General features: G+C 25.9%; 3 protein-coding genes across 3 annotated transcripts; 1 reads left to right on the forward strand and 2 right to left on the reverse strand.

Moving 5' to 3' along the window:
- The first annotated feature begins 383 nt into the window (after positions 1-383).
- On the forward strand, positions 384-2,899 carry LOC105367972 (uncharacterized). The gene is made up of 2 exons (XM_011506848.1): positions 384-1,204; positions 2,579-2,899. The coding sequence occupies exons 1-2, from the start codon at positions 970-972 to the stop codon at positions 2,779-2,781; spliced, it is 438 nt and encodes a 145-aa protein (XP_011505150.1). The 5' UTR covers positions 384-969; the 3' UTR covers positions 2,782-2,899.
- A 1,341-nt stretch (positions 2,900-4,240) lies between these two features.
- Positions 4,241-5,532, reverse strand: Osi12 (DUF1676 domain-containing protein Osi12). The gene is given in 2 exon segments (XM_011506849.1): positions 4,241-5,087; positions 5,090-5,532. Coding segments are annotated over 2 exon segments (747 nt in total). The 5' UTR covers positions 5,340-5,532; the 3' UTR covers positions 4,241-4,590.
- A 12,649-nt stretch (positions 5,533-18,181) lies between these two features.
- Positions 18,182-21,409, reverse strand: LOC105367975 (uncharacterized). The gene is made up of 3 exons (XM_011506851.1): positions 20,924-21,409; positions 20,378-20,443; positions 18,182-18,875 (listed from the first exon to the last, which is right to left on the reverse strand). Exons 1-3 carry the CDS (start codon positions 21,276-21,278, stop codon positions 18,649-18,651), a joined length of 648 nt encoding a protein of 215 aa, XP_011505153.1. The 5' UTR covers positions 21,279-21,409; the 3' UTR covers positions 18,182-18,648.
- Positions 21,410-24,384: the final 2,975 nt, after the last annotated feature.

The raw sequence follows: 24,384 nt of genomic DNA on the forward strand, positions 1-24,384 counted from the left end.
TTTTACATAATCTTTAATTTTGTGTAAGCTTCTATAAGTTTTGTTTACATATATTTAAAGTTTTTTTCCAAATTTCAGAGTATATTCTATCTAACAAAATCCACTTAACGAACTAATGCGCTAATACAATAATCGTAAAAACTAATTATAATAATTATTTATACATATATAAGAAGGTTTGAGTATCTTTTTTAAATTACAACACAAAAGTTTAGAGATAAAATTCTCATCTCATTCTTTTCAATGATTATTGACATTCACTAAATTGACTTGTCAACTTGGAAAGTCTTGAGACAAGTATGAATTAACAACGATCCACTTTTTAATATCTTACAATCAACTTGTCAACCGCAAGCTTATGTGTCTAGATTCACGCCTAGAAGTGGAAGAAAGGAATAATGAAAAAGGAAAGAGAAGATCATGGATGCCTGTATTATACATAAGCGTAACATTCATAAAGAAACTCCATAGCGCTACACGCACAATAAACTTGAAGGCTAATTTTTTCCGGACTGTCGATTTTCCTGACAACTGAAGCGTGCCACAAAGTACGATGGAACCCCCTCGGGTTGTCCGTGGAATCGAGACCGAACCGCTTAGTTCCCGGTCGTTCGTCGCGCCGCTCGCCAGTCCATTCGATTTTTCCTCCATTCGCTGCATAACGCTTTTCAACAACGTGGCAATATTTTTCTTACATCAATAATCTATTTTATGGCACTTTATTCTATCTTTACTTATTAGAGGGTGTAATGTCGTTTTTAACCTTAAAATCCGTGTGACCGCCAATAACGTTTTTTTCTCTTTATTTCTGAGTAACGACTCATCGACCGATGCGTAAAAGAGTCAAAGTATTGACTTTTTTTCGCAACGGAAAGCAATTATTCTGTGACCATGTAAGATAAATAGATATATAATATAGTGACAAAGCCTTATAAAGAAGAAATATAGAGAGAAAAAAAAATAAAAGTCATGAGATCGTCAGTCATAAATCTAGTCTTTCTGTTCATGCTTCTGCTACCGAAGTATCGAATTAAAGCCTCTACATTGTCATTGAATAAACAAAATGTGGCGCAGAATTTACTTGAGAAGGCTTTATTACAGTTAGTTTATCAGAGGAGATTATTTATGGATGGATTTGGTAATGACACTGCTGCACTACAGAGAAATTATGATTTTTACAATGTACCGGCGCTTAAGTCTCCAGGTTAGTTTTAAATGTATTATGTTATGTCTACAAAAAAAAAAAAAAAAAAAAAAAACTCACACATTTGACTAAGAAAAAATTCTGCTAATATGATAATAATAAACAAAACAAGTGATAATTAATATTGTATAGTAGGATATTATTATTGTTGTTGTTGTTATTTACTATATCGACGGCAAGTCTGAAAATATTGATTGATTTTTGTAAAAGAATTGTCAATAGTATATAAAACTAAAAATTTCAAAGCAAAGAATAATTAAAATATACAATTTTAAACGCTCTCTAACCGTATTTTAATGTTATATTAATAAGAACTGGGTGAATTATATAAAATTATATTTTACATAAATTTTATTGATAAATACTGTATGGAAATTTGTGTTATCATTTTCGGTTTATTTATTGTTTATATTTAAATAATAAATTTAAATCTAATAAGTGGATATTAAAAAAAAAACTATAATTGTTTAATACTAATATTTAATAATAACAATGACGAAAATATTAAATATTACTATGCACTGACACAAATATTTTTGTGGGGATGGATTTATTATATGATGATGATGTAAGCTATATTTAGTTATTAAAGAAATAAATAAATGAAAATTAAATTAATTTAGCTGATTATAAAGTAAAAAAGGTTCAAATTTAAAGTATATTTTTATCACTAATTGTATAAGTCAGTATATACTTAATTCTATATAATAATAATTTTGTCATTAATATATTTGATTTTACAATATGTTATTTGTTTATTACAGTAGAAATTATAATAAATATTGAATGAACTATGATTTAAAAGTGAGTATGAACTTAATATTAGCAATAAATTATTTAAACGGAGTATGTTAAATAGCTCTAATAATACTCTCTAATGGAATCGTTATCTTTACATCTCCTATTAACAATCTCCAATTGCATCTTAACGTTTTGTATACGTGTGTGTGCGCGCGTGCTCGAATATCTGCTTGCAGATGTGTGTGTGTGTGTATATATAATTAAACTTATTCTTCTCTTGTTATTTTATGATGTCATTATTTATCTCTCTCTCTCTCACACACACACACACACACACACACACGCACACGCGCACGCACACACACACAAACACACTTATTATGCTATATTATAATAATGCTAAATCCCATCGAAGAATGACTCTATAGCTTAATATTTATAATAAATTAATCCCGCTATTTCTAATTAGTACGTTTTAAAATTAGTTTACTATGCTGTAAAAAAAGAAGTAATAACAACAACAATAATAAAAATAATAAAAAATAATTATAAGAGTAATAATAATCGTAATAGCCATAATAATAATAAATGAAGCGACAGAAAACCCAATAAAGTTGGTTGTGTAATTAACAGGAGAGGGGCGAAGCAAGAAAAAGAAGTTAAAACAAATGAATCGAACGCTATTGGCTATTGTAATGGCATATACGCTCAAGTTCATGTTCCTAATACCTTCATTTGTGGGTACTCTCATCCTTTTTAAGTTCACGGCGGCCCTCGCTGGATTCTTTTACGCTCTCTTCGCCGCAGTTCTTGGTCTCGAGCATCGATATCATTAAAATGAATACTTATCTTTTAATTGTAATCAAAGTATTACAAGTTATTAAATTTATAAATGAATGAAATGAATGAAAAATGGGTTATAGAAAGAAACGCAAGTTGATAAAAATGTTTCGACTTTATTTATCTGGTTTGTAATAATTTATTTTATAATTAATACTTAAATAATTATTTTAAAAAACTACATCACTATGATTATTCAAATTAATAGAACGAATAAATTAAGAAAATAAATTAGTTTATAATTTGTAATGCCATTATATAAAGACTAATAATGAAATAAATTCACTTAAGTATTACTTAAGTATTATTTAAGTGTTATTATCTTACTGTTTGACTCCATCAAATACTATAATATGTATATGAATGTTTTAATTTAAATTAATTAAGTTATTTGAATATTATAATATAAGTAAAACATTAAATGAAAACTTTATCCCCTTATTTTCGTCATCTGTAATACGCTGATAAAGCATAAATCAAATGAAAAGCCATAAACGGAAATAAAATAGAGGAGATAATAGAGTCAAACAGAAGTGCCTATCATTACATACTTGAATACCATTTCTTAGAAAAGAGTATTTTTCCATGAAATTATCATGTACAATATTTTTAGTTATTTCGAACTGTTATACGCATACAATTTATTCCTGTTTGTAATTTTGGTTTCGCTTTGTTTATAGTCCTTTTTTTATCCACTGCTATTAAATCATATGATGATTAAATGCTAGAAGATTTCGCTTGGCACATGACATAATTTTCTTACTTAATGTTTGTCTACGCGTAGTACGCTACCAAGTTCATTAAAATGTTCTTTAATGAAAATTTTAATTTTATATAAAATACACGTAGTCATTTGTAATAATTTGCTAATCAGTAATATATTCACATTTATCATGATCTCATTATTTCGTCTATAAACTGCGCCAATATATACAAATATATAAATTCAATAATTTGTTATAATAAATAAATAGATGTGCAGGAATTTCTTATACTTTCATTAATAAAAGTCCAATTAAGTCCAATTTTTAAGAAATTAAAAAAAATAACATCTGTTTAAAAAAAAAAATAATTATTGGCGATAATAATTTTTAATATAAAATAATATTTTATTATATCGAAGCTACTTTATATTCTATCACTGAATTAATTATATTCAAGATCATTATACCGATAGTTTTATATTAGCATATAAAGGTGAAAATAGTAATTATAGTGCATTTTCTTGATACTTTACACCATTAAATGTTAAATTGAATCCATAAAAAAATATTTAAATTTTAAGAAAAATGTTTTTCATAAATTATACAATTTTAATGTCACATAAATATTTACCACTCTGACATTGAAAGATAATACAAAATATACGATATCAAAAATTTGTTTAAATAAAACATTATATTAATAAATATTTTATCATTACACTATTGTACATTAAATATAAATGTTACGGTGATGCAATGTAATTTTGCATTAATTTTTTAGAAAAATATAAAACAATGTTTACTGTCAATTCTGCTGAAGCCATTCATCGTTATTAAAGCTTTAATGTGTTATGTAAAACTTGCATTTTTTAAAATGTAATATTGGCACATTTATATGGAATAGTATAAAGAATATGACGAGATTTATTTTTGATCAATTTTGAAAATTACCCATTCAAGAAATCTCACATTAAGAAGAAACTCGCGTTTGTCAGTTCTCAGTCTCGTATGTTACGTCACTGTTGATTCGATAACCGCAAAAACGTCCCTTAAGGCTAATAAAATCGTCGTTCTCGTTAATGATTCACGTTTTATTTACTTTTATTGTCGCTTCGCGGTTCCATAAGCAAGACTTTGCGCATATTCCCTGTCTTGATCTGCGACTTCCATATCCAAAATCTTGAGACTTCTATCCCAACCGCCACCACCACTACCACCTCCGCCAGACTGCCATCCGTGTCCATGATCATTACTACCTTGCTTTTGCGATAGAAGTTTCTTCAAGCCGATAATCATCGACAGAACAAGAGCAATTTTGCTGATAATAAGAGCTTTGCCCGCCAATAAAAAGAGCACACCCATGGCAATTGGTATTAAGGCCGCCATTTTCATAGCCATACCCATCATCATCATTCCCATCATCTTCTTCATTTTGCCACGACCTTCTTCCATAGATCGTTTAAGATCGGTAGCTGAAGTTTTCGGTAAGCGGATCTGCACGTTGAAGCTGTTCATCAATGATGAAATACGCTCTAGTAGGATGTCATTAAGAACCTCATCTCTAGATGCTCCACTTGTTCTTCCTAGAGTAGCCTCGACTCTAATTCAATACCCGGGACTTTTACTAGCTCAAGGTTTTCAGCTATAGGTAAGTTATCGATTCTTCCCAGCCTATCGAAGAACGTAATGGCTTTCTTTTTTAAACATGCCGATACAGCGACGTTACGTTGTTGACAGTCTTCATAGACTCGATATGCCGCTCGGTAGCCCTTATCCAAAAGTCCACTATCTTCTTGAGCGATTGTTAAGCACGCCAACCCGAGAATGAACAAACACTTTCGTACGCCCATGGCTATGAATTCAAAAAAAAAAAAAAAACAAAAAAAAACTAAGTACTTCAGAATATGAAAATTATTTCAACTATATAAATTTGAACGTGATCAAGTGGACACGCACCGCCGATTCGTGTATCCTCTACAAGAAGACTGGTGTCGGGGCAATTCTAGTTCCCTGCTATATATGAGCGAGGCCGAAGGTAAGGGGATGAGCAACTCAAGATGCTCTCCCACGTATAGAACTACACACGCGCGCGCGCGCGCGCGCGCGCCAACGCGCAGAGATTAAAATACGAGTAAGTACATTCTACTCTCTTCGTTGTATTCAAGTCTGCACTATTATGTACGGTAGGCTAACACATTTACTTGTTTCTATAGGAGAAGGAGAGGATCCGAGGTACGTGATTGCGAAGTCATCGCATTATACCGGAGCGAGAAGGATACAAGAGTAAAAGTTGAAAAGAAGAGAGTAGCAGCGAAGGACGCCAGCTATTGGAGCTGGAGGACGAGGAGAGGGTAGGTTGATGGGACTCTCATAGTGCGCACTCCCATGTGACCTTCTTGACACAGAGACCCACACTCTAGCTTACACAGATCGAATAAGCGCATATCGGAAAATCAGGAAGCCGCTAAGAAAAAGCCGCAGGGGGCCTAGTCCTGCTTAGACGATCATTTTCTCTTGTCCTCTCCTTTCTCTCCGTGGGCGAATTGAGAGCGTCTGCCGTAGTTGCAATTTCTGTCCCATTCGAAACTAAAATTTATGGCGATTGTACTGCTGTGTACCTTTAATTCTATGTATATATGTGTTACAAATGCGTAGAGTTATTATCAGTCGTCATGGATATACCATCTTATAATAAATTTTATTGAAGAGACGGCCATTAAGAAAATATGAGCCAATCAATCGATAATAATAAGGTCCAATAACCGTAGTCCTCTTGTTGTGTATCTTTTTTCTCTCCTTTCTTTCTTGTTTTTTTTTTGTATTAAAAATATAAGATTTTCCTTATCTCTATAAGATAAAAATAATCATCTCGGTTTATTAATCGAGTGAAACATATAATTAGTCGATTTTGGAGGACAATATAGATTATTTTTAACAAGTATTCTTTACAAATTGCTAATTTATAACGAGGAATAAATATTTGCGCATCATATATCATATAATTATCAATTTAAAAATCATCATTTTTCTATAGACACCAAGAATAAATGCTCTTTTCTTATTATAAGTAATTTACTTTATCATCGGGTGAAAATAATATTTTTAGCAATTAGATTCATATAATAGTTTTTTTATAATAATCGTTTGAATCCACGATAAAATAAATCATTAATACATTCAATTTATAAAAATAATAAAAATAAAATTTATAACAATTATATTATTTCAGTCCTCTAATCATTATTAGTGGTTATAACTTTGTTTATAACGGTGTTTTTATAATAAAAAGCTCATGTTCAATATAAAAGTAATTTGTCTTCTTTTTAGCAAAATTGTTAACTTTCCTTTAGCATAAAATCAAAAAAAATTTTTCATCAAAACATCAAAAAGATAAAAATATTTTAATGAATTGAGTAAATAAGAGAGAGAGAGAGAGGGAGAGAGAGAGAGAGAGAGAGAGAGAGAGAGAGTGAATGATTGAAAAAGATGTAGGACTAAGGAAACATAATAAGAACACTAAAAGAAGATGAGTGCAGCATCTCATTAGTACATCGCTTGGCCTCCTGAACCCTCATGACCCGTTAAGATATATCTTCTGAATAAAACTAGTTCAGAGAAAACAGTTCTATAGATTCGCTAACAAAGTTATATTCATTTTAATAAATCTATAGATGATTTACCATCGTTTAGTAGACACAGCAAATAATTAGTTTTTATTCATTTACGCCTAATTAACCAATTATTGATAATAATTCTCTTACATTAAAAGAAGATTGTGAAACATTACTGATTATTGTTTACTTTATTAAATCCATACAATTATTTTATCATATACTTATAATTCTGAAATAAATGTAATTATTCTGTTTAATATACTATATTAAATAGAGAAACTACTAATTTGCAAAAAAAAATGTATTACATGACTTTAATGATTCTCCATAAAAAAAAAAGTTATTACAGTCATTATTAATGAGGAACGTATCCAATTAATTTTTTAAGTCTACTAAAAAAGTTCATGTAAAAACATAATTTTACATAATAGTTTCAAATAATAAATATAAACAGTATAGACATTAGGATTACGTGTTATTTGAAAATTTATTGAAAATTCTGCAAATAATTAAAGAGAGAAAATTAGTTAATGATATAATTGCGTTTAATGTAACGTATTATTAGAATTAGCATAATTTAATAACTTTACTAGATAAAGTATATATGCATTACAAGAATTTTATTTCAATTTTAGGTTCTTTTATTTTTTATCTTCCTCATACTACATACATTCAATATAAATATGTGTCTGCTTATATTCTCTTTTCATTATTGTATAGCCGTTATTAAGTTTACATATGAATTCTGCAGTTAACTAATTAATGCTACAAAAATGACTAATATTATTTCTACCTGTAACTGATGAAACATGGATTTTTAAATTTATCGTAAAATATTTGTTCTTATCGTCTTTCTTTGCTTTATCATGTAAAACGGATTACTTGAATTTCTAATGTATGTCTTTTCCATGAAGTAATTTTTCATAAAGTGAATAAATGTTTGTTCATAAAAAGTTATATTCAGAAAATAAATGAAATTTAAATAAAATAAATTTTATTCAAAATTTTTTTCCATGAAAAGTTAATAAAATATATATCACTCGTGATATACATTTTTATCAATATATTTAAAAATTATTTAAGAGAAAAACTATTTTTTCATGTACACCATTCATTTTCAAGATTGCATTATTTATTATTTAAATTTTAAAATGTTTACTTATTTTATTTTTTAAATTTTGTAAATAACACACTTTGTTTACATTTTATAATAATTTCGTTTTTACGAATCGCTATAAATTACCTCGTGTATACATAAAACATAATTGCAGTTTATAAAAAATTTTGATGTTAAATATAATTTTTTTTAAATAAATCGAAAAAATTAATATGATTTTGGAGAACCATATATGTCGAAAGCATATTAATGTATTAAATTATAATTTTATGTAATTCTATATTTTCATTGAATCTATGTTTTTATAATTAATGTATTACATTATCCATTACAGATTCCAATATAGAAAAATGCATCCTTCATTTACGAATCTTGTAATAAAATTTTAAATATTATATCACACACACACACACACACACACACACACACACACACACACACACATATTATTTTAAATAAATATGCCTTTTTTTTCAATTACTTAATAATTACTGAAATTCATATTACCTATATGGAAAATGACATAGTCCTAATCACTCATACCGAGACATCATAGACTACAAGTGTAGCTTGTAATACTCAATAAAATTTAATTAACTGTTTACACTCAATAATATTTTCAAAAGACTACTAAAACTTTGTAAGGAGCACAACTGGAAGTATCGTGAAAGGTAGTTGAGACACAAATATTATGACGTCCGTACCAAAAAGGTTAAGTAACTTCGGAATGGAAGGCGAGTCTGAAAGAGAGGGAATATATTACATATCATTCAAAGTTATAGTAAGACTTGGTGAGATGAACTACAAATGCTTGTCTTCCGAGTAAATGGCTATGATTATTTCAATTAACACTAAGATTTTTATTTTTGTCAGCTTACTCTCGTGTGTTGAGTCAACTTTATTGTATATGGATAAGGATGAATGACAATATTATATAAAAGAATATAATTTATGAAAGTTATATATATATATATATATATATATATATATATATATATATAAATAAGATAAATATACATAACAATATATAATATATATGTTTAATAAAAATGATATAAAAATCTCCTAGCTATTAATTAACGTACAAATCAAATCCAAATCTGTCTTAAGTCAATTGTTAAAATGTAAAGAAAATAAAAAATAATACTTGTTAACTTTATTACTAAAAACTAATAGTGTAGAAAATTTTTATAAATAAAACCAAATAATTCATTAATTAATTAAAAATATAAAAATAGTTATAAAATACTGAATATATTCGTTGTGTAATATATTTTATATTTTCAAGCATTTCATATACACAAATTTCTTTTACAAAATACTAATTTCCCAACACAGCTAAGAAGTTTGCAATATATTGAAAATTTATAATTTTTGTTAAATAATATTTAAAATATTTTCGTTACGATTTTATTATATATATATATATATATATATATATAATGTCTATTATATCTTAATTTTAATAAAATTTGACCTATTTTATATTGAGTGGTAATCTCAATAATTAGTGTGCAACTTCAATTAGATAAATATTATTAAGAATGGGAAATTATTTATTATAAATATTAATGAAATATGTTGATAAAATAATTTTCATACTTATAATGTTATTCAAGGGCCTATTAATAATATGTTTGATTATTTTATCCTAAAGAAAATGCATTACCTCGAGAGAAAGCTAGATGCCTCCCCAATCTTTTACACAGTTACCTTATTTGAATGCGGGTACACTGTCATGGATACCGACGCAGGTATCACGATCGTAATTCACAATGCATCAGTAGTAATCCTCAAGGCTGTCGGTATAGCGTGCGATAGTATCTTGCACCTTGACCTTCGTTCCTCTCATACGGCCTCCGTATCGTAGACGTTTCACACATGCAAAGACAGAGAGAGGGAGTAAGAGAGAAAGAGACGCGCTTATTGAGAATGCGACGGCCCAGTGACACATAAAGCACCGACAAACACTTCTTGAATTTTTAGTCCCAGTTTTCCACTTTCCTCCCCAAGTACTGATGAAAGATGAGTACAAGTGTTTCGTGGGAGACGAAGCGCAAGGAAAGGGGCCTACAAGCCTGAAATACGTGATCGCGCATCGAAGGCAAAGAATTGAACTGGATTAGCCATAAATGGTTATACGTGACTTCACTATATTCATGTGTGTTGGTAATTCATTCTAATTAGAATATTATCGACTTAAAAAGTAGAATAAACCATTCAAATGATATTCACCGTGATTCATCTACAAATAATGCATATGTTTGTTTTATTTCTATTGCTTCTTTAGAAAGGTAAATGCTTCATTGTATATAGTATTAATGTTATTTTGTAAGGCTAAGTAAACAGTGAGTATTCAGTATATTGACTTATTAGATATATGAATACTATTTATGAAATAATGTTCATTCAAGTAGATTTAATTGAGATCAACACATTATTTTTTATGTTTTAATTTTTTTAAATAGTTATTTACTATTAATATTAAAAATAATTATCAGAAATAATATAATTAACTAAATTAGAAGCATGCATACAAAACTTCTAAAAGAAGTTATGGTTTGCTGATACTGCGTACACAATAATAGCTTTTAATGATCAATGCGAACGCTAATTTGAAAAGTTACAAATTAAGTATATTAGTATGATATATACAAATATATATATATATATATATATATATATATATATATATATTATACTCTATATACAAATATATTACTACATAGAAATAGTAGGGATGAAACGAAAGCAGTATCATTGAAAGAATTTTTAAGTATAATTGTTATAAAATTCATTATTTCGCGTGAAGAGTTCTTGAACTTCTTACATGCTCTATCTGAGAGTATTTTATTTTTAATTTAAATTTCAATTCAGAAAAGACGAAAAGAAATAAATAAAAAAAAAAAAAAGACCGTGTAATTTCTTAAAATGCAAAATTTGTTTAAATTTATTTAAAACCTAGGAAATTTATTTATAAATAGTGAAAACAACTTATTGAACAAGCGTTGTTGCTATATGTGCAACAACTTTGTCAACGTCGTTCGTTCATTTAATTTTGCCACTCTTTCTATTTAATAGATAATAGCAGTTAATGCGCTATACATATGTAATATTTCTATCTGCGAAAATAGAAACCAATAAATTTTCCCATGTAATCATAATACATACATTTTTTAGTATTCTTATATTTTTATGCAAATGTACATGACACCGAAAAGGAAAAGACGAATGGTGATAGTCTTGAGAGTTGTTATTGAAAGTTTTTAATTTTCAAACGAATATAATGATTATTATTAACAAACGATTATACAATTTATTCTAGTGTAAAAGTAAATTACCTATTTGTATTATAACTATCTATAAATATAATAAAAAATTAATAGAGAAACATTGATCTTTCATATATATATATATATATAAAGATAAGTGAGAAGTGTTTATATCATCTAACAGGTCATAAGTAATCGAAAAGTTTATTTTTAATAAATTGAATTAAATTAAAGTAAATACGAATAATATGAATATTATTTAATTATATTTATATCATATAGTGCTAATTGTATATAGCTAATTTTAAACCCGATGTATAAAATATTTATTAATGACTTACCTCTACTCTTTCACTAAATCTCCACATACGTTAATATGGTGAATACATATATACTTATTGATGAGTACCCGATTATCCATTTAGTTGATGCTTCCTCTCATTAACGGTAGAATAGAATACAATTGCATGAGACTTTCACATTGAGAGTTGCACAAAATCTAATACAGCTCAATAATAAATACTAAACCTCCCAGTTCTATGCCACTGCGCATAACCTTCCTTGTAACTACCGTTTATCCTAAGCGTCGACGTAACACCGTAAGAATCACGAGTTACAGCAGCTCTTCGGTATTTATCTAAAGCACTTAGCGAATCGACGGTGAAATACAAGCGCATCTGAATATAAAAATGATGCTCATCATTTGCACGCACACGTGCTCGTTTCAGAAAATTCACGCTCTGTATGATCCATACAACTACGTAACTCGTAACCATGCTTTTACCTTTATTTACACCTATCTATACGTGTAATCATCTTGTAATCTCATTGTAGGCGTATCTAAAGCATATAAATATAAATGCTCACTCGCGGCAGAAGTCAGTCTGCTTCAAGTATGTTACTTCGGTATGTTTTATTATTTCCATTGGCCACCATGCAGGCCGCGAGGTTGAACAATGAAGGAAATATAATTGGTTTAAGACGAATCAACTATAAAGTAGTGGGTAGTAGTGATTCCGATATCAACGATTGTAGAAGTTTCGGATGTTCGAATCATTCGAATGTCCAAATAAATAAGAGCTTGTATAACGATACGATCAAGAATAGTGGAAGTGAGTTGGGAGAAGAAGAAGATAACAAAAACGCCATTGAAGAAGGTAAAGTATTTATAATTAATTACAGAATGTATTCATTACTCTTAAATAATTTTTAAAGATTTTACAGAAAGCTAGGAACTCTCGTTGGGATCGCCTTGTTCTATTCAGAGACTTTCAAAACCAATTCATTATTTACGAATCTCTTAATGTTTATTGAAAATGAAATTAATTCTAATATTTTATATATTTACTTAATATATAATATGTATTTAGTAATATGTTATAATTTCTATTAGATTTCATTGTTTTAAATTTAGATTTATTTGAACAATTGAATAAAAAATTTCTAATAAAATTTCAATTATATTATAATCCAATATATAAAATATATCAAATATAACCAATATATAAGAATTATTTAAATTTAAAAGTAAAATACCTTATACATATAAAAATTTGAAAAATTAAATGTAAATTGTAAAAAATGTACACAAAATTTCATTTAATCACTATTTGTAATTCCTAATTCATTTACATATAAATTTTCAAATCCAAATAGAATTTTTTTTCAAAACTTTAAAATATAGAAATACTTAGCAATATATGAATAGGAAACCTTACAGACGAAAGAAATTCTTCTATTTGTTGCTTCAAACTTAAAAGAGTATTTTAAATTATCAAAAGCAAAAAAGAAATTAAATTTTGAAATATTCTAATGATTAAATTAAATAAAATTTGTAAATAAAACAGATAATTATGATAGTACGTACCATATAATATGTTTAATATAAAATATTCTTTTAATTAAAAAATATTGTTTTACGAAGAAAAAGACATTGTTGAGAGATTTAAATGTTTCAACAGATAATTATTTTAGAACACTTAACATAGGTGGACGTAATACAAAAAAACTATTTATTACATATTATATAGTAGAAACATATTTTCAGTATTATTAGTAAACTAATTATAATTTATTATATTATTATTTATTTTTAATTGTATTATTTTATATTCTTTACATTCAATATATCAACAAATGAATTTCCATTTGTACTGTATCTCTCTCTCTCTCTCTCTCTCTATCTCTATCTCTATCTCTCTCTGTCTCTCTGTCTATATATATATAAATATATATATATATATATATATTTATAATATTTATAATATTTAGAATAATCATCAATATCGTTTTTTAAGAAATTGCATATTTAAATTTTCTTTACTTTATGTTATGAAATTCTATATCATATAAAATATAATGAATATTGAATATATGTATGAAGTCATTATATGCATTATATTTAAATAATTTTATATAATATCATGATATACCATCATCATTTATTAATTTAATTAAATTTTAGTAGATTTTAAAATAAATTTTAATAAAGTAATACAATATGATTTTTCTTGGCAAATAATTTTATTTTACATATATTTCAAATTAATTGATATTATATGCAAATACGTAACATAATTAACATTCTTATATATTGCCAAATGTTGATTAATTCATAGGAAGGGGAAAGAAAGGAAAGAAGAAAAAAGGCCACGCAAATATGTTTATGATACTTGGAGGCATCACCAAAGCAGCCATACTTTATTTTATGATTCACGGGGTTGCATTGTTAGCTACTAAAGCGTTAGTAATGGCAAAAGCAGCATTATTAATTGCCACTGCATTAGCTTTAAAAAAATCACTTGGTAAGAGTGGAAATCAAATAGATTTTACTTTACTTAATAATTACTTTTATCAAGTATATGTGATTTTTTTTTTTTTTTTTTTTTTTTTTTAAATAAATTTAATTTTATTCAATTTCATTTCAAATTAACTTTTCCTTTAATATTACGGTAAATGATCTATTATATATATGGTAAATTAACTATCGACAAAAATATATTATTATTAAAATATAAATATTAATTATATGTACGAATGAGTTTTCAAATTACTTATATAATAATTTGATTTTTAGAATAATAGTACAATAATTTACATTCTCATATTTACAAATAAGATTTTGTTTTTTTATTACTTATGGGAGAATACTATTGTAAATTTATTATTTTAGTACATTCCTAATATATTATATAACAATAAATTAAAAAAAAAATTACTTTGAATAGAGATATATAAATAACAAACCATAAAATATCATGTTTTATTATTTACAAATACAGAATCTGTTTGGTTGTGACTGACACTAACTTTTTTTATATACTAAATATTGTACTCGGAAGCATTCAAAATAATCTTGATAATAATAATATTTATCTAAATAATACAAAATCATTAAAAATAATATTATAACAAAAAATAAAATAAACTAAATTTATAAAACGGTAATAATATCGGAAAAAGTTGCAAGAGGAACATTATACTTAAAAAGCTGTGTCGTTTGATTTCTACATCAATTATTGATAAAAAGCTAATGTACATTTCCAAAAGATTAAAACACACACAAACACACACACACACACACACACACACACACACACACACATATATGTATTTAATATTTTCTCCCTTATTAAGTAATTATTGAAACTAAAATAATAGTCGTTAAAATTGGCTTGAAAATCAAATAAAAGATAGAATTATTGCATCATAGATAATTAAAGTAAGGAAATTAATGAAATTTTTATAGATAATAAAACATCGTTCGAAATAGTCAAGCATCCGCATTACAGCCACGTACAAACGCACAGCTCGAGCGTCGATTACGATCACAGTAGCGGAAACAGCGGCAGTGGCTATGATTTCGGAAGCCGCAGAAAATGAAGAACGCGCTACGAAGAGACAGATTACCTGATTTATTATAATTTCCGTTACCACATCGGTTATCTCAAATTTACTATAGCATTATGAATTTGAGGTGCATATTTATATAATGAAATAAAATGGACATTGGTAAGAAACGCATTTTATTAGCGTTATTATTAATTTGCATAATATCGTGTTGCGACGTAAAAGAACAATTTGCGTTTATGTATCAGAACTTTGATTAAATGTAGTCGATAGAGCGTAGTTGCTAAAAAATTAGAAAATTCATATACTAATTTCTCATTGATTATATAAAATTTCATTTATAAGTATTCGTAGTTTTAGTCATATATTTGAGATAAAATTACAATAAACATTGATATGCGAATGCGCTTCAGAATATATAATTATATAAAGTCGTCAGTTATTCATCATTCAATTATGATTAATAATAATATTCAAATAAAATATATCGTTAAAAGGAATTTTTATTTTATACACTGTAGTAAGTAATAATTATTCCACGAAAACGGCGATTGTAAGTTTGACCTGCGATAAGTATTTCAGATGAATAAATAAAATATTTATATAGCAAATACAAAGTGATAGTACTACCAAAAATTAAATTATTTATAAATGAGCTATACAATATATATCTATTATATTATTGATAAATAATTTTCAAACGGTAATAGTTGTGTTTTCATTTCAATGTGGAAAAATAATTAGAAAGGATAAAATGGATAATTAATATTTTTAAATATATCGCTGTAACAACTATAATATAGTATTATATGTTTTTATTCATTGTATTCGTTACATTATCAGTATAATTTTACTTATAATTAATTATACATGCGATAAGAGAATTGTACACGTAAATCCTTTAAAAATATGAAATTGATGGATATTTGTAATGATGTAAGGTCGTGTTTTGAAAATATGGCTTAAGAGGGTAAATAAATAAAAATTGCTGAATAGACAGTATTTTATAATTTATAATATTTTTTACATTTAATTTGGATTCTAATTATACTTTTATTAAAAATCATATTTAAATCATTAATGCTTTCTCCAATTTAGACAATGCACATCTTTTCGTTAATTCCTCCCTCATATGTACATAGAAAATTATACCAAAATATGTAAAATATATTTCAATAAAAAATTTTTAATTTTAACGTAATATTCAAATATGATAGAATTTGATAGATGAAAGATATCATTTTTGTTCTTTTACGTTACAAAACTATTATGCAATATTGTGCTATAATTTAAGATTTACATTTTATTCAGTTATTTAGGATTTTTATTTAAAGCTTTTTAATTAAATTTTATATTTATTATAATAGATATTAATATCTTCTATTCGGTATATCACTATATATATCCATTAGGATCCGAGAACTTTTTATTAAAAAATGTTGTCTCCTTTCTTGAATTAAATATTTTATTTTAAAATAACTACATATATTTTATATATTACTATTATTATTTATGTAAAACGTATATTCATTTTTAACTAATAAAATAAGAATAAATTACAGTTTAATAATTGCTTATGTAATGGTTTTTTTTTTTAAATTACCATAATGGCTTTTGCAAAACTATTTTATCTATACTATGGGACTTTTAAATTCCATTAATACATTTCAAGTCTGGCACAACAGTGTTTTAACATTCTAACATATTAAAAACTGATAATGAAAAAGAATAAAAAAAAATTTTATGGAAAATATTTTTTAAACTATATTTGCAAAGTTGATAATAAAATGAAGATGCAGCATCTATAAAATATAAATAAGTAGAACTACAGTTAATTATCATATTTAAATTTCATTCTATAAATATTAATGTATTCGATAAAATTTGAAACATATTTGAGAAAAATTATATTTTTGAAAATTTTCTTATATTAAATGTTATAATTTAATATTTTATTCAATGGTTGAGCCGTAAAATGTTATTAATTTTTTTTTTTTTTAATTCTTACAATTATTAATTTTATTCCAAATTCTCGTTATGTAAAATTCTAACTGCTATTCCCGTGGTAATAGAATTTGATTATATTTCAATTTGGTTAAACACTAATTTAAATTATTCTTTAATTATTACTTCACACAACTGTACGATTATTAAGAAATAAATAGCCCATTAATTGTAATTTTGAATAGTAAAATTTTTATCACAGAATTATCTAAACGTAATAAATTTAATATTTGTATGATTGATAAACTCCAACATTTTAAATATAATATTATATTCAAATGTATTATTATACATTTGAAAAATATCATATCATTAGAATTATGAGAATTGTATATTCTAATTGGATATCATGACGCCCATATAAATATTTTCATTTTTATTTTGATGATGCGATTTATTTATTGTATTTATATACGGCATGTGCTTATATTAATTAACATTAAAAAATAAATGTACATATTTTTAAATTTATTTACTTTTTAAATGGATTATAAATAATAGTGCAGTAACCAAATAACAAAGCGTCTTTATTACAAGTTTATTGTACATAAAATGTAAATATATATATATAGAATACATGTCATTTATAAAAATATTTTTGTATATATTTATGACTGTAAATAATGATAAATTATTACTTAATCGTATAATCATTATGTACTTGATAAGTAGTCATGTAAAGTTTATATCACATTATTAAAAATTTTGTATAAAAAATAAATAAATTGATAGCAATAGTTTTAAATGAAATAATCCATTGTAGTTCTTTTAGTTTTTATTGCAAGAAATATTATTATACAGATTCGAATTAAATATATATAATAAAAATTTGCGAGTTTGTACCCTCTATACTTTTGTAGTACTAATAGTCAGGTCACGTGAGTATCTTCATGAAAATAAATTACAAATGATCGTGTCAAGATAATAAGGTTTCATTAGAAAAATAAGTCGTACTAGTTCGGAGCTAACTAACGTTACAAATAACTATTCAAACGATATAATATAAATAAAAATTCGGTATTCAGAATTAGATAGAACTGCAATGGAAGCTTTGCAATCGCAGAACATATAAAATCTTTTAACTTTACATTTAGCTTTGGAATGTAAACGATATGATAAAAATAAATAAATAAATAAATAAATAAATAAATAAATGCGTAATTGAGTACAAATATATGTGCAAGGAGAACTGCTTCTGATTCAATTCTTGATAAGAACGACAGTTGACTAAGCCAGTTCAATGACAACAAGAACACACGTACCGACGCATCTCTCACCATTCCCTCTTCATTCAGTCGAATGATCAAGTAATAGGAATAGCGTCAAGAGCTCGTTGCCAGCCACCCCCATAACCACTTCCACCATGGTGTTCCGAAGCAGTGGCATAGATCACCTCGTGGCCACCTCCGCCGCTGGATACCAGCTTCTTCAGTCCAATAATCGCGCTAAGCACCAGTGCGATTTTAGCCGTAAGTAGTGCCGTACCAGCTAGGAATGCAATTTTACCAAACGCCAACTGTGCTAGCATACCTACATAAAGAAAGAAATGTTTAACGGCGAGCGTAATGTTTTGTGCGTGTAGGAATATTTTCACATAATTAAATCGGTTATTTTAAACGTGTTATTTTGCGTTAATTTGTTTATGCTTAATGTGAGAACGCTGGAAACGAGGTTGCATAAACTAATTGTGCTCTACACGCTTATTTGAGTAAAATGTAAAATCACAACAGTTACGTGAATATGCAGATGTGTTGATTTACTGCATTGGTAAAGTACTAGTTAAACAGTATACTACGGTTAACTTTGTTGAGTATTATCCGATACAACTAGTCCACGCCATTATATTATAGTCATTAGATTTAAGTCATTTTGTAAACTTTTGTGGAACAATACAGTTATTCTTAATCATTGAAATGTAATGTTTTCTAAGTGCATTAAAATAAATACTTTGAAAATTTACTGACAACATTGAAAGTGCATTTTTTAAATATAAATTGAAAGCAAAAAAAATCATGACGACCTACATAGATGAACTTTGTATTATTTAATTGAATTATCCGTAATATAAATCTGTATTAGAATTAAAGTGTTTCTCATTTCGCCTCTACTTATGCTTTAAACTACCCTGGATATTTAATATTAATATTGAAATGTACAATCTTAAAAATAATATAATGGCAAAATGAAATTTCATAATAACTATTACACATTAATAGCTATTTGATTAGATTCAAAATACTGTACTAACACTTTTGAAATAAATTTTTTAAATTTTCGACGCAAAATTATATATGCACTATTTTTGTGAAAAAATTGTAATTATTAATAATTCATAATCCCATAATAAATAATAAATTATAAATAAGTAAATACATGTTCTTATGTTTATAATTCAAACTACTTTAAATTCATTTGACATTTAGATTTTATTAATTTATCAAATATTAAAGTAAAAAAAGAAATTATAATGTATAAACTCTTATACATTATTTATAATTACTTTTAACTAAATTAATTCGTAATAATTCAATAAGCAAATTTCTATAAGGTTAATACATTAGTAATAATTACGATTCTATAATTTATATTTATATAAAGATATAATAACTTTTCTTCATATTCATTAATACGTTTAATACAAGCATAACTTTACAACAAAGAAACTATAAAGTTTCATCAATAAATTTACATACTCATTTAATTCTTTACTATTTATTAATAATTATATTATTGATATTATTGATAATGATGTACTGTTACCTATAACAAAATATATAATAAACGTCATATACTCAATGTCGAGAAATAAATTATTTTAACATTTTAATATTTCGAAAGCTTCATCTTAAAGTAACATTTTGAATATGTTGTAGTACATGTTACTTCTGTTTATGGTTTTCTACACATACTTGTTTAAATTCTAACTAATACTTCAATAATAATATTAAAGCTTATTATTCAATTTCTGATATTTTTAAATGTTTCATATAAAAAATTATTGTTTTTCTAATATTTAAAATTCGAAAACTTACCTGCCATAGCTAATCCTCCCATCATGATGGCTCCCATTCCTCCTTTCTTATCTTTCTTTCCTCTTCCTAAAATGACAATTAAATAAGTATTTCAGAATTTAAAAAAAAAAAGTATCAATATATCTTATAACCTCTTTGTAAATATGAGGTATAATAATAATAAATATTAATTCAATGTTTACATATCTAATAATATATTCATCTGTATATTTAATATTTTTTATGTGTTAGATTTGATAATTTGACATTCAACAATATATAATATTTGTCTACGCTTACACGCAGCAACATACCTGTTTATTAACATCATTAAATTTTTAATTTAGCCACGCATTTATTACTACTTATCATTATAAGTAAATTATTTTCATCTCTAAATATGTTACATTTCATAATAATCATAATAACATAAGTTTACTTAATATTGCCTTTCAGATCTTTTTTTTATAACAACTCTTGCTTAGCCAATTTTATATTAAAATGATTTTAAACATTAAATTAAAAAATTTATTCTCTACTCTAAAATAAAATAATCATATAAAGTACCTTCAAAAGCGTCTCCAGGTATCGTGAGTTTTAAGCTTCGCGAACTCAAGTATTCGTGAAACTTCATGTCCAACTGATCATCCAAACTCCTTTGCGTTACATTATCGGATTTTCGTAATTCAAAATTCCTTGCAACATTGTTATCCCTACCAATTGATATAAAATCGTTTAGCACATAGACAGACTCATCCTTGATTGCATTATCCAGAATTTCAAGGGCTCTTTTCTTCAAACACTCGAAAGCGTTCGACTCCTTGGTACATTTGCCGAAAAGCTTCCCATATCCATCGGTTATACGAGACTCTGATAACCCCAAACTAAGCCCCAAAATGCCAATAAGCCAAAATCGCCTCATTATCCTTGAATGTCAATATTTCACACAACGATATAGAGTTAAACGATGAAGGACTAACGAAATTTGCTACAGTTCACGCTTCGTCCATTCGTTCTGTGCGCGTCTGCACCCGCTGACCAATAAAACCATGTCTCAAGGAAACGAGTCTTATATACTTGCCGACTACGCTGCGGAAGGCTGAATTCACAGTTGGCATACACGCGCTGTTTAACGCCTTATGCCTCCTTTTCCCCCGGAGAGACGCCCTCAACCAAAACAATTCTCGCTCGTCCCGCGAGAAGTCTGGGAGTCGAGTATCCTGATGACCCCCTTGCCAAATGAGCCTCGAATGCTCCTGTGCATTCCGGAAAGAGGAGGAGGAAATGCATACGGTTTTGCAAAGTCTGCATGAGAATTTACATGGCGAAAATCGTGAAGGCGACGATGTATTGTCACTACCGAAACCTTCAAACTGTACATCTTTATAGCGTTTTATTTTCTAGGAAATCATCAAAGCTTTTCGCTTTTCTTGAAAAGATGTAGGGCTTGAGGTTTAACTTCTAATATTCATTTTTCAAATTGGAGACACTTTAATAGCTTTAAATAGTAAGAGCACCAACAAATCGGATATTTTAAAAATTAATAACGGTATTTAATAAATCAACCTTTTATTGCTCGTATAATAGTAAATAAAATGAGAAAGTTTCTGTTCCTGCGAACAATATAAAGTAATCAAGAATAATGATCCAAACTCACAAACATGAAGTTTGTTATTTCCCATAAAAATTAATCGAATTATTATAATGGTTATAAAAAAATTATTGTTTCCGTTTAATTTATTTTTATTTAGCTTTAATATAAGATACTATTATGTTCTAAATAATGAAATTATTATTACAGTAGAAATTCATTTAGTGTAATTTCTTCGGGAAAATGGACGGGATAACCATCTATTATTGCAAATTCTATTTTTTTTTATTTAGTTATTAAGTATATTTTATACGATTATTATTTATATCATTTTATGTTATGCATTGAATATTATTTATATACGTTATTGAAATTGTTATAATATTTGAAAATATAAAACAAGTCAATGAAAATATTTATGTATCGATAAAATCAGCAAGAAAAGTATTATGCTTTCAAATATGCATATTCAATTAATCTAAATAAATATTAGCAAACAAGTGACAAATATTAAAAATGAATAATATGATTTTTAGATATAAAATTTGATGAAATTCAAGAAAAAATACATTAATAATTCAATACTCATTAAAGATCTGAAAAATTAATTTTTGACGATGATCCTTCTTATCTGTTTGTTTTAATCAATATACAAAAAATTTACAATTGCAATTGTTTCGATAAAACATCTAAGTTTTGTCAAATTTAATTAAAAAATGGATTATAAATTATTAGAACAATTTTTTAATTTTATATTATATTATTATTAATGAAAAATCGGAATATATCAATAATTATTAAAAAAAAAAAAAAAAAAAAAAGAAAAAAAAAATCGAATTAAATCTTTGTCTGAAATTTAGATGCATGAAATAGATCATGAAAATCAGATCACTTTACAATATGAAAACATTATTAGTATTTTAATCGAGCTTATTAAAATTATAATTCATAAATAGATGAAAGATCTTTCTACTATAAAATACGACTACTACACATTCGACTTACATTCTTGAAAACTTTATGATCTTGTTTATATAATATTATCATTCAGGTTCTATCACTAGATATACATTAATTTTCATGAAAACTATATATACATAAATTTAATGACATACATTACAAGAGTAAATTAAAAATATTTTTCTATAAAATTATCAACAAAAAAAAATTAACAATTATTATTCTATAATATTAATTCTATTAAAAATATTCTATTATATATATATATATATATATATATATATATATATGTATATATATATAATAAATGCTGTTAAAAATAATTTAGTGTTTTATTAACTAGATTTTAATTAATAAATACAGTAATTTTTTTGGTAAAATAATAATTCAGTTAACTAGTGATAGAATTTGAAACAATTTCAGTAATGCACTAGTTAAGCATAGCGTGATATAGAGAAAAATATTTGAAATATTATTTTTATGTATATTTAAGAAAGGTCCAGATAATTTTTTTAGTTATCCACTTTTACCTCCATTAAAATTACATCAATTAGTATTTATTGATCTATATTACTAAATATAATGTATGTATTCAAAGAACTTGTTAATTACTATTTTTCTTCTTATTTTCATACAACGTTCAATTAATGTATTACAATGTATGATTTTCGCATCAACAAGAAAACATTTTAATCCATGAAAATATTTCTTTCGTCCTTAGTAGTAATCGCAGTGTAATTACCAATTAAACTAAACGGTTAAATATTAAAATTTAAAAATTTATTAGTAATTTATGTTACATAATCAATATTTCCAATAATGTTAAGTAATATAAATTAAAACTTATATGTTTTTAGTAAGTAATAGAAACCTTTATCAGTTAATTAAATTGAATATATAAATTGAAAGAATAATTTTCATTTGTATATTTATTTATATCTTCTTTAAATTATAAATATAATGGAAATGAATTTGATAATTTTATGAGATAAAACTCTTCATTTCATGAGAGTAGGAAACAAAATTTATATTTCGTGTTACAATCTATATTCATTTTGAGAATGCAAGCGATACTGATATAAAATACATTAATAATATCGTGATTCATAAAAAAAAAACTATTCTGAATTTATATATATTGTAAAACAAACAAAATATTTATCAAAATATAATTATCATTAACACATTTAATAGTGTTATTTAAAGAAAATGGTATAATGATAAGCATTGAAAAAATCCTATTTTTTTACCTAGTATTTCGAATTTTAATACAATACTAATATTTTATATCTTATTATATATTATTTTATAATAAAATATCAAAATTTAAGAAAATTTTATCGGATAAATATTTGTCGAGATAATATCAAATAGAATATCCGTTCGCTCTACACTATTTGAAGTCCTATTTATTTCTACTACATCAAAGCTTTGATTATATGTTTTATTATGTTTTACACTGGTGATCGTTTGGTCA

The sequence above is a fragment of the Ceratosolen solmsi genome, unplaced genomic scaffold (assembly GCF_000503995.2).
Source record: "Ceratosolen solmsi marchali unplaced genomic scaffold, CerSol_1.0 scaffold6, whole genome shotgun sequence".
NCBI lineage: Eukaryota > Metazoa > Arthropoda > Insecta > Hymenoptera > Agaonidae > Ceratosolen > Ceratosolen solmsi.

What these genes read in the sequence shown, in the direction of transcription:
- LOC105367972 (XM_011506848.1), top strand. Translation starts at nt 970, where the DNA reads ATGAGATCGTCAGTCATAAATCTAGTCTTTCTGTTCATGCTTCTGCTA. An exon ending in ACCGGCGCTTAAGTCTCCAG is followed by an intron (nt 1,205 to 2,578) that starts GTTAGTTTTAAA and finishes TGTAATTAACAG; the next exon opens with GAGAGGGGCGAAGCAAGAAA.
- LOC105367975 (XM_011506851.1), bottom strand. Translation starts at nt 21,278, where the DNA reads ATGAGGCGATTTTGGCTTATTGGCATTTTGGGGCTTAGTTTGGGGTTA. An exon ending in ACCTGGAGACGCTTTTGAAG is followed by an intron (nt 20,444 to 20,923) that starts GTACTTTATATG and finishes TTGTCATTTTAG; the next exon opens with GAAGAGGAAAGAAAGATAAG. An exon ending in GGGAGGATTAGCTATGGCAG is followed by an intron (nt 18,876 to 20,377) that starts GTAAGTTTTCGA and finishes TTCTTTATGTAG; the next exon opens with GTATGCTAGCACAGTTGGCG.